The following is an 11,861-nucleotide window of genomic DNA, read 5'->3' as shown; positions in this document are numbered from 1 at the left end:
CTATAAATGACCTAGATAATCTCAACATTGCAGTGACTCAAGACAATCCCAGAGACTCATGATGGAAAAATGCTACCTGTGTTCAAAGAAAAAACTGACAAAATATGAATGCACACTAAAAAATGCAATATTTCACTTTTTTTTTGTCTGTGATCTTTTTCACAAAATGACTTATATGGTAAACTGTTTTATACAATTGTATATGTAAAATCTATATCAGATTGCTTGCCATCTCAGGGTTTCATTTTGTTTTACAGTACTCTAAACCACCAGAAGAGAATTTGGAACTCAAAACTTTAACGAAAGTGAATAAAATTATTTATACATGTAACTAGGGAAAAAATAATATATATTATATGTGTGTATATATATATATATATATATTATTTTTTTTTTAATTAAATGAGTATGGCCAGGACTTCCAGAAGCCAATATGGCATAATAAAGAGGTATCCTCTGAATGATCCCAAATTCACTTCCAAACAATTATTTTTTTAAAAAATCTCAAGGGGGCAGCTGGGTAGCTCAGTGGGTTGAGAGCCAGGTCTAGAGACAGGAGGTCCTAGGTTCAAATCTGGCCTTAGGACACTTCCCAGTTGTGTGACTCTGAGCAAGTCACTTAACCCCCATTGCCTAGCCCTTTCCACTCTTCTGCCTTGGAGTCAAAGACAGAAGGTAAGGGTTTTGAAAAATAAATTTTAAATAAATTTTTAAAAATCTCAAAACAAATTCTAGAACAGTAGAACTAACAAAAGATGAAGTAAAAGTTTTAAAGTCCAAGACAACACAGAAGGAGGGCAGGAAAGACCAAAGTAAGAAGAAAATAAGCCACTGAAGGCAAAATCTGGGCAAACTATCAGGAGTAGAATAGAAATAAATCAACTCCAAGTGGCATCAGGGCAACCAAAAAAAGGGGGTAGGGGGAGAAGTATAAAAGGGGAAGATAAAAAATCTTATCTAAAAAAAGATAGCACAATCCAGCATAGGCAGCATCTTAGCAAGCCAGTCAAAAACCTCCCAAGAGCAAATCAAATCAGTCAGGCTGCTCTCCCACAATACCATAGGCCTCCAACAAGCAATATGCCCTCAAGCAGTCTCACAGTCCAAAGAACCAAAAGAAATTTGAGGCAGCCAAGCCTCCAAGCAGGCCATAGTACAAGAAGCTTAGGACATGGCCCCTTCCATAAGAACATAGCCAAACTTTAACATATAGGTAGAGATGAAGAAATTGGATGGAAAAATGAACAAAAGGCAAAGGAAAAAACTAACTATATTAAAGTTATTATGGGGACAGGGAAGAATGATCAAAACACAAACCCTGAAGAGGAAAATAATGACAAATGACTATATTTGAAATCTCAAAGGAAAATGTGTCAAACCTAAAAAGAACTCCTAAAGGAGCTTGAAAAGTATTTGAAAAATCAAATAAGTAGAAGGAAATTGGAAAAAGAAATGAGAGTAATGCAAGAGAATCATGAAAAAAGTATCAAAAAAGTAAACACAAAAATATGGAAAAATATATACAAAAATTCACTGAAAAAAACAACTCCCTAAAAAAACAGAATTGGCTAAATGGAGAAGGGGATACAGAAATTCACAGAAAATAATTCTCTAAAAATTAAAATTGGACAAGTGGAAGCTAATAACTCTTTAAGATATTAAGAAATAATCAAAATCAAAATAATGAAAAGATATTAGAAAAATGTGAAATATCTTATCAGAAAAATAAATGATGTGGAAATTAGATCCAAGAGAAACAACCTAAGAATTATTGGACTACCTGAAAGCATTTGGACACCATATTTTAAGAAGTTATCAATGAAAACTGGCCTGATATCTCTGAAAAAGAGGGAAAGATAGAAAGAATCCATTAATCACTTCCTGAATAATCCCAAAATAAATAAGAATATTATAGCCAAATTCTAGAGCTCCGAGGCCAAAAAAAGATTCAAATATCACAGAAGCACATTCAAGATTAAATAAGATTTAGCAGTTTCTAAACTAAAGGACAGGATGATTTGCAATATTCCAGAAGGCCAAGAACTAGGATTACAACCAAGAATCATCTACCCAGTAAAAAACTTGAGTAAAATCCTTTAAGAGGAAAAATATGGATATTTAATCAGAGGACCTTCAAGCATTATTAATGAAAACACCAGAGCTGAACAGAAAACTGGATGTTCAAATATAATACTAAAAACAAGTATAAAGAGATAAGCAGGAAAGAGAAAAATTATGGGATCCGTTAAGATTAAACTATACTGCTACATGGAAAAATGATACTTATAATTTTTAAGAATTTTATCACTATTAGGGCAGTTAGAAAGAGTACACATAAGCAGAGGATACCGGATTAAAGTAAATATAATGAGATGATATCCAAAAAAATAAAATAAAGGGTTAAGAAATAGGAATGTACTGCGAGAAAAGGGAAGAAGATAAAGAAGGGGATAAATTAGCTCATATGAAGACACATAAATGAGTTAAGATAGTGAAGGAAAAGATTGGGGAGGGAGATGGAGTGACCAGTAATGCTTAAACCTTACTTTCATTAGAACTGATTCAATGAGAACATTTACTCAGTTGGGTATATAAATCTGTCTTACACTGTAAGGAAATAGAAGGGGAAGAAAAGAGAAAGAAGGGGTGGCGACACTGATAGGAAGGAAGATGAACTGGAGGCAAGGGTAGTCAGAGCAAAACATTTGTGAGGAAGGAAACGGTAAGATATGTTTTGTAATATAGAACATGTATAACCTATATAAAATTGCTTACTATTTCAAGAAGGGAAGGAGAGGGAGAGAATTTGGAATACAAAATGTTAGAAAACAAAAAAAAATTGTTTTTAGATGTAATTGGGAAAAAAAATAAAGCATTACTGAAGAGTATTAAAGAAAAAAAAGCGGGAAGGGGAGGCAGCAAAGTGGCTCAGTCAGGTCTGGATATGGGAGACCAAGGTTCAAATCTGGCCTCTAACATTCAATTGTGTGTGGCCCTGGGCAAGTCACTTAATCCCCATTGCCTAGCCCTAACAGCTCTTCTGGCTTAGAAGCAATATACAGTATTGATTTTAAGATGGAAAGTAAGGATTAAAAAAAAAAAAGTATGGCCAATTTGAGAGAACAGTTTTTGTATGGATTTGCATAGAATGCCTATAAATAGTTACATTTTAAATATTACATATTCCTTCTTAAAATTTTAGAGAAGTAACTTTGAGAAAAAATTTTTCAAAGTTTAATATAATATCCATGTTTCTCATAACTACCCCCTAATCCTTTTTAAATTACTTCTTAAATTTTTTTAAGCATGTTATTCAGAAATTATGCTCTTTTTTTGCCACAAGGCAGCTGATATATTTTTTAAGCCCTTACCTTCCATCTTAGAATCAATACTGTGTATTGGCTCCAAGGCAAAAGAGTGGTAAAGGCTAGGCAATGAGGGTTAAGTGACTTGTCAACACTGCTAGGAAGTGTCTCAGGCCAGATTTGAACCTAGGACTTCCCATTTCTAGGCCTGCCTCTCAATCCACTGAACCATCCTGCTGCCCCAAAGCTCTAATATTTATAAAAAGAGTATTTATTCTTTCAGAAAAAGTGACTTCAAAATTCCTAGAAAAATAATATGAAAGATACAGATTTTAGTCACACTAAAGTCATTATCATTTTACTTAAATAACTTTTTCTTAATTATAATATTCACTCTTCAATTCTGATCAAAAATTTTCAGTTAATTACAGATGAAATAATCACCTCCAACCAAAGGTCTCCAAAAGCAACTTTCATTTCTACTTCTAATATAGAAGATAAAGCTATTCCAAGACATTTTTCAAGCTCAGAAATAATATTTTCAAGTAGAATGGCCATTTGAGATGATATAGTATTTTCAGTACAGCTCTTCTCCTGAAGCTCTGGACCTGGAAAATAAAGTTATAGGGCATTAAGAGTATATCCTACAGAGTTAGTAATAGGCTTAAATCATTTTTAAAATACTAAGAACAACATACATGACCTGAGAAAGCATCAGAAATATCTTAAACATGAGATTTAGAAAAAAAACAAATGAAATTAAAATGTAAATGTTACAAGCAAGTTTTACTTTTTAAATTTTTTGACTAAAAATATAACTAGAACAATTGTATTCTAGACATTTAAGATCTGTGCATTATCTCAACTATTGTCAACTGCTATTTCAAAGCTGGTAAAAGCTATCTAATCTTTTACTAAAAGTATCAGAATTCACAAATAAGCTTTCGATTGATATGAAACTTCTTCTAAAATTTTATTTAATGAATAATGAAAAATATACTCTTTATCATCTTACCCCAAGCAAAGACTTGTTAATATTTAAATAGTGTTTAAAAAAAAAAAAAAAGAAGCACTGCTCTGCTATGGACAGACTGGTTTTCAGGGAAAATTCCAGGCATAAGACTGATGCAGTAGTCAATATTTGGTGCAAAACAACATAATGACTCATACTCAGAGTGAGAATGAGCATGACTGGGTGAATGCTTCGAATTTATGCTTTATGTTAATTGGGAAAATAGCATGAATTTAGAGTAAATTTATTATTTTTATTTTATAGATTTTTGTGTCTTTAATTTTTCCCCACTGCCAAAGGCAGATACCTGAATTTGTTTGCGTTGAGTTTGTGCAAAACAAGGATAATACTATATTTTCAAACTTGTCTCAGAGGAATATAGAAAGTAATCTTATACTACAATTGAACTTGCCCAAGTTGCTAAATTCCTCTAAAAATCAGCACACATCGGCAGCTAGATGGTTCAATGGATAAAGAGCCAAGCCTGTAGATGGGAGGTTCTGGGTTCAAATTTGATGTCAGACATTTCTTAACCCCCAATTACCTAGACCTTACAGCACTTCTACCTTGGAACCAATCCTTAGTATTGATTCTAAGATAGAAGGTGAGGATTATTACAAAAAAAAAAAAAGAACTCACCCAGTTTAGGCTTATTTTTTAATTTAAAATATCTTTTTATATTATAAATTTAATAGACCTCACTCTATATAAGCATCTCATTATACTAAGAACAGAAAAAGGGGATTGTGTAATAAACATCTATGATGTTCAGTTAGAAAGCAAATATCAATTACAAATGTTGAGAGCTATCAATGATTATTGGACATGGATTTTTATATGCTATTTATTAAAATATAAATATAAAAAGGACACTAACCTGCTTGGGCATGCTGATTAGAAATGAGTGGCTGATTATGCACAGTGACTGATTTGGGCCTGAGATTCAGTAACTCTGCACTTAACTCCTCTTTACTGAATGATTTTACGCCACTTATTATGCTTTTATTGCGTAAGTTTCTATCATCCCTGTTGGGAAAAAATGTATATTTTTACTTGTTATAACAAAGTACTACAAATAAAATATAACATGGCTTAAAATAGCATGAAAAAGCACAACTTTTTAGAAACCAAAAGTTCTTAGGATAAAAGACAATGCTTAAAGAGTATCGGTTAGTCATATAATTGTAAATGCAAATATAGTCAACTGATAAAGTTTTGATTTCATCTCTTCAACATTCAAGTTATTAACACATTTACCAATAAAGTCATAAGAAGGCAAATGAAATAAATCTAGTATTTTTTAAAATGGACTCTTGAAATACTAAGATCAATTGGATCGCTTAGAAGGCAAAGGATCAAATTTTATTTAAGACAGAAGAGATTTTTTTTAAAAACAGGACCAACAGAATGATGAAGATATATAAAATTATAAAGATTTTCTTTCCATTATTTCACATCATTCAATTATCTGTAGTTTTATACTGAAAAAGGTGAATTGTTAATTAAACTCACGTGCACAATATGACAACAGAACAAGGAAATAAATTCTGATACTGAAGGCAGCATTTCAGAACACGGTCATCATTGTTTTCATCACTCATTCCATCTGCAAATTGAGCAAAAGTAAAAGTCAATTAATACATTAAAAGAGCAAATTGTCATATTTGGAAGAGATCTTAGACTACCCTCCATTTTTCTGATTACAGAGAGGTGAAGTGACATGTTCTCTGTCCCATGGCTATTAATAGCTACTGGAATCTTGGGTTCAAATCTGAGTCAGATACTTCCAAAGCTGTGTGACCCTGGACAAGTCACTTTACTATTCTTTAGCCTTGGAACCAACATAATTGATTCTAAGGCAGAGAGAGAGAGAGAGAGAGAGAGAGAGAGAGAGAGAGATATGGAGGGAAGAGAGCTATAAGAAGAACCTAAGTTTCCTAATTTCCAATCTGAACTTTCCCACTGTACTACACATTTCACAGTTTCTATAATCATTACCCAACATGGAAATTAAAGTCTCAATATTCACAAAGCTTAACTGACTCATATACAATGAGAAAGCCTTTATGAAATAAAGAATGCATAGGATTGGCTAGTTTGATGTAGTTTGGTGAAAATAACACAGGACTTGAATTAAGAAGACTTGGATTTAAACCTTAAATACTACACCTACTGGCTATCTAACATTAAGCAAATTAATAAGCTGCTCTAGGATTTAGATGAGTTATTTGCAAAATAGAAAGGGGTAAGGGGTAAAAGTTGGGGGAGCTTGAGGCAACAGGTAGAAGTTGCAAAAGGATTGATTTCAACTTAAGAAAAGGAAAAACTTCTCAACAATTAGAATTGCCAGAAAATTAAATGGCCTGTGCCTGGGAGGAATGGATCTCATCACTAAATGTCTTTAAAAGGCAGCTGGATAACTTCTCAGGTAGATAATAGGTTAGGCTGGATGGTTTTTGTGGCACCTTCCAGCACAAACATTTAAGATCCTATGACAACTGTTCTCATCTTTGTTTGAATAAATAATTTTGCTTTAAAAATACCAATTCCCCAAATGAGACTTTCCTAATAAGAAGCTCAGCTTATCAGCATGAAAAACAAAAAAATTTATCTTATCCTCTAATTTAAAAGCCAAAACTATTTCTAAAGCAAAAATTCTTAACATTTTATTGTGTAGTAAAGTCCTCTTGAAGTCTAATGAAGTCTATGTACCACTTCTTAGAATGGTTTTAAACAAATGAAGGAAATGCTAAATTTCAATTAAAGGCAAGTGAAAATAAAAATGTGATTTTTTTCATGGACTTCCTAAATTCTATCCAGACTGTTGTAGGTCTGTGAACCCCAAGTTAACAACCATGTTAGAGAGGTTGCCCATGATTATGTAAAAAAAAAAAAAACCAACCACACTACAGAGTTTAAGTTCTATATTAATTGAGATATATGTGAACACTAAAGCAATATTCAAGATACAATAGTCATTTAGAAGAAAACCACATATGGGACACAGAAAACAATGAAAACACCTATTACACATAAGGAATTTCAGCAACTTACTAAATTCTTAAACACCAAAAAGAAAATCTGTTATTTCACCAGTGTCAGTATTCCCTCCATCTATATAAATTACAACCTAATATTTTTTCAAGAATTGCTCTAGCCAACAAAAATTTATTATTCAAAGGTCAACTGTGAAGTAATAAAAATATCTCCTTTGTCCTTCAATCCTTCAAACATTTCCTACTAGAATTTATGATCTCCTAGCATGGACTTTGAGAACCCAGAATTATCTCCACATTGATTAGTTACCAGAATATTACTTCAATGGAAGAAAACTAAACAACATTACAACAAACAGCACTCAGATTGAAGTGAAATAGGTTTCAAGGAGAACATCCACTAATTAGAAGCAATACAGAAAAATTGTTTAAAACTCTTGCTGAGATTCCTAAATTTCAGATAGATAGATAGATAGATAGATAGATAGATAGATAGATAGATAGATAGATAGATAGATTCCAAGTATACTAAACAAATGAAATTTAAAATTGTTAAAAGTCAGGGGCATATATAGATAATGGAATCAGATCAGAAAAAAAAAATAGATGAAAGAACAGAGAATGTCATTGGTAAAGACAGACCATATCAATTTTAAGTTTTTGAAAAAGCCTTAGTATATTAATAAGTATATATAATAATATATCACTCTCCCTTCCCAACTTAGAAAATCCCTAATCTTTCCTCCAATTAAAAAGCAGTTTATCTAATGTTGTATTGTTTCCTCTTAATTAATTGGCCCAATTTGATTAACTATTTTAAAAATATAAAAATTTGTTTCTTCTGTAGTTAGGGTCCAACCTTAAGCTGAGGAAGGATTCAGTCTCAATTTGTTGAGCAATCGCCATGCATTGCTTAATAAAAAGATATGCTCAGAAGGCTGAACCTTTGTTTCCTCATTTTATCTTTCATTCATTATAAAAGGAATATAAAAATGGCTAAAAAGCAAAGAAAGTTTCTACTGAATCTCTAGTTCACCTTGTATACTAATGACATAGCTTAAGAAATTAAAAATTTTAAATGTAATTTTTGCTGAAATGTGATGTTGTAAAAGAGGTAATATAGGGTGCCACAGGCAAATCATTTGACCTCACTGTGTCCAATTTTCTCATCTGTAAAATGGAGAAGATAGTAAACTGTGTACCAGCTATTTTACAGCGACTCTCCAAAGAAAAGGGCTTGCAAATCTTAAGGCCCCCCCCAATCAATACAGATTACAGTTATTATGTTCCCAAAATATTAAAGAGAAGTATGCTGTTAAGCAAATAATCCTCATACCTCAGGGATTTCTAAGATATTATTTTTCAAGATTCTTAAATATGAACTAAAAAGATGACTTCTTTAAATAGACCTGTTTATGTTCATGCCATTTCAGGTTAATTCTACAGTTACCTAACCATTAAAATTCTATTTATTGGCAATATTTATATTATATGGTTCTTTTTAAAAATTCACATAAGTTTTCCCCAAAATGGACAGTAACAACACCTCTTCCAGACTCCCTCTAATGAAACTCTTTTCCATTGTTAAAGTGAGGAAATATGGTAAAAAAAAAAAAAAAAGTACTACAGTAGATTCTTATAAACTATCGCATATTGAAGAATACTTTTTTGAAAATGTATGAATTAAAGATATTGAGCTATGAAAAAACAGACCCTGGGGCAGCTGGGTAGTTCAGTGGATTGAGAGTCAGGCCTAGAGATGGGATATGTCCTAGGTTCAAATCTGGCCTCAGACACTTTCCAGCTGTGTGACCATGGGCAAGTCACTTGACCCCATTGCCCACCCTTACCACTCTTCCACCAAGGAGCCAATATATAGAAGTTAAGGGTTTAAAAAAAAAGAAAGAAAGAAAGAGACCCTTTTGGAGAAATAAAACAAAACACCAGAACAATGTGTTATTTTAATTTTGTAGGCATTATTTATAACATGCCTAAAAATTCCAAGTTAGGTAATAAAGAGAGAAAAAATTTGGAAAATTTGTATTATACAGCACTTCATTATTACAGAGACCCAAACACACACTTGCCAATAAATATAACCAGTCAAAACCTGATATGAATGAATGAAAAAGCATTTGTTAAAAATTTGATAAGTGCCAAGCATTGGAGGCACAAAAGAAAAATTGAGATGGTTCCTGCTCTTGACAACTAAGTCTAACAGAGGCAAATACAACCTAAAAAAATTGAAGATAGAGAAAATGTACAATAGGCTTATCACACAATAGTTAATATTATGCAGCAATTTAAAAAAGGAATAAAAAAAGATAGCTACAAAGCACAGAAACTTCTTACTAAATCTCTAGTTCACTTTATACATTAATTACACTGCTTGATATAAAAAATTACAATTAAAAGTGCAATTTTTGTTGTTGGAGTCAATCATTTTTTACCAAAGGAAAAATTAAGTTTTTGAACCATTCCCCTTTTTCCCAAGGCCGTATTTATAATGAGTAGAATGTTGAGCACTTACATCCATGGAATACTTACAAAGTTTTTGAGAAGCAAGTTGAATAGACTGACCCCACAGTGTTCCATCTTGACTTCTTAGACAGTTATTGATGAAATGAACTGCAGGTATAGCTTTGTGCTGTGCATGCTTCAGTAATTTCCCAGCTTTCATGCGGTCTAGTTCTTGTACAACCACCCAAGGAATTATCAATACAAGTTTATCAAATCCTGGAAAATTCAAGTGTCTTATCAAATCAACCAATATATATACTGACATCTAAACTAGGCACACTGACTTTATGAAGAAATATAAGCTATCTTCCTAACTATCAAAGACCTTATAATTAAGTTGAGGTTAACTATCCACACATGTGTTTAAAAGGAATTCAGGAAAAAGAGTGAATTATGCCCAAGGGCTATAAAACTATATATATATATGTGTGTATATATATATATATATATATATATATATATAGCCTTTGACCAAGCAACACTGCTACTAGGTATGTAATCCAAAGAGATTAAAGAAAAAGGAGAAGGATCCAAAGGCATAAAAATATTTACAGCAGGCAGTTCCTTTTGGGATGGCAAAGAAATAAAAACTGAGGGTATGTCCATCAAATGCATGATTCAATTAAATAAGTTATGGTATATAATTGTGACAGAATATAATTGCAGTATAAGAAATAAAGAGCAGGATGGTTTCAGGAAAATCTAGGAAATCTTCTATGAGCTGATATAAAGTGAAGTGACGGAACCAGGAGAACATTATATACAGACTTGGCTACTCTGATCAATACAATGACCCAAAACAATTCCAAAGGAATCATGATGAAAAATGCTATCCACCTCCAGAGAGGAAAGAGATGAACTCTGAGTGCAGATCAAAGCAAACTTTTCAGTATCTTTATTTTCGGAGGGTTTATGTTGGGGTTTTTTGGTAACATGGCTAATATGGAAAAATGATTTGCATGATATCATATGTATAACTGTACATTAATTGTCTTCTAAATGGATAAGGGAGGGTCTGAAAAGAGGGAGAGAATTTGAAACTCAAAATTTTTTTTAATGTTAAAATTAAATTTTTTTAAATAAAAAGGAAAGCACAAGATTTTGCATTGCTAAGCCAATCTCTAAAGATCTCATCTTATTGTGATTAGCAAGTATAGAATTTACTAAACAAAATTACTTTGGCAAGCATAAGAAAACACTTTGTCCTTCTCTGCAAAGTTCACAAATTCATACTATAATTGAAGGGGAGTGGTGTGACTGAAAAAAGAATTCTTTATATGATTTTAGATGACCTTGTTTTTTAGTCTTGGTTCTGACACTTCCTAGTTGGGTAATTACTGATAAATCACCATTAAACCTTTCTGGGCTCATTTCCTTGTTTTGTAAATAGGGAATAATACTTGTACCTTCTACTTCAAAGCAGTAAAGTGCTTTGTAAATCCTGAAGCACAACAGAAATAAGAATTTTGATCCTGTGATCTCTAGTAATGTGTGAGATACTCTCTAGTAAGAATCAGAAAATATCTTCATGCATGAATACCTGGGACATCCATCGTCTTCAAAATTCCAAGAAACTTCAGATGATTCATCAGAATATTTGTGTCAATAACAATTAAAAGTTTTTTATCTGAAGCAGTATTCTCTGAATGGAAAAAAGGCACACCAATGTTTTAATATTATATTATTCTTAAAAATATTTTACATAATATATAAAATTCTGTTTGTTGAATTTAACTCATAAAATGTAATCTAGAAATAGGAAAACAGTCTTCTACCTTGGCAAGAGATTGATTTCACTGAAATCAGTGTCCAATTACCCATGAGTTATTTACTTTATGAATACCTACAGCAAATTTCAAATCCAAGACTGAAAAGTATCCCTACTTCTCACCCATTTCTGTAATTCTATTCTCTCCTTACTGATCCAAGACATGCTCTACCAATCACTCCTCCTTCCCTTATGCATGTCAAACTCTTATTCCCACTGACTCTTTACCATATGATTAAGAAACTTTCTTAATTACTCCT

General features: G+C 32.2%; 1 protein-coding gene across 1 annotated transcript in view; it reads right to left on the bottom strand.

Annotated features, from left to right (window-relative positions):
- SWT1 (SWT1 RNA endoribonuclease homolog) overlaps nucleotides 1-11,861 on the bottom strand; it is a 165,463-nt gene that overhangs the window by 111,194 nt on the left and 42,408 nt on the right. The window contains exons 10-12 of the mRNA XM_044674629.1: nucleotides 5,830-5,923; nucleotides 5,195-5,343; nucleotides 3,750-3,913 (exon numbers count right to left, since the gene is read on the bottom strand). Coding sequence (XP_044530564.1) covers nucleotides 3,750-3,913; nucleotides 5,195-5,343; nucleotides 5,830-5,923 — 407 coding nt within the window. The remainder of the gene's footprint in view (nucleotides 1-3,749; nucleotides 3,914-5,194; nucleotides 5,344-5,829; nucleotides 5,924-11,861) is intronic.

Source organism: Gracilinanus agilis, chromosome 4, assembly GCF_016433145.1.
Source record: "Gracilinanus agilis isolate LMUSP501 chromosome 4, AgileGrace, whole genome shotgun sequence".
Taxonomy (NCBI): Eukaryota; Metazoa; Chordata; class Mammalia; order Didelphimorphia; family Didelphidae; genus Gracilinanus; species Gracilinanus agilis.
This window is presented reverse-complemented; position numbering and strand designations above follow the sequence as displayed.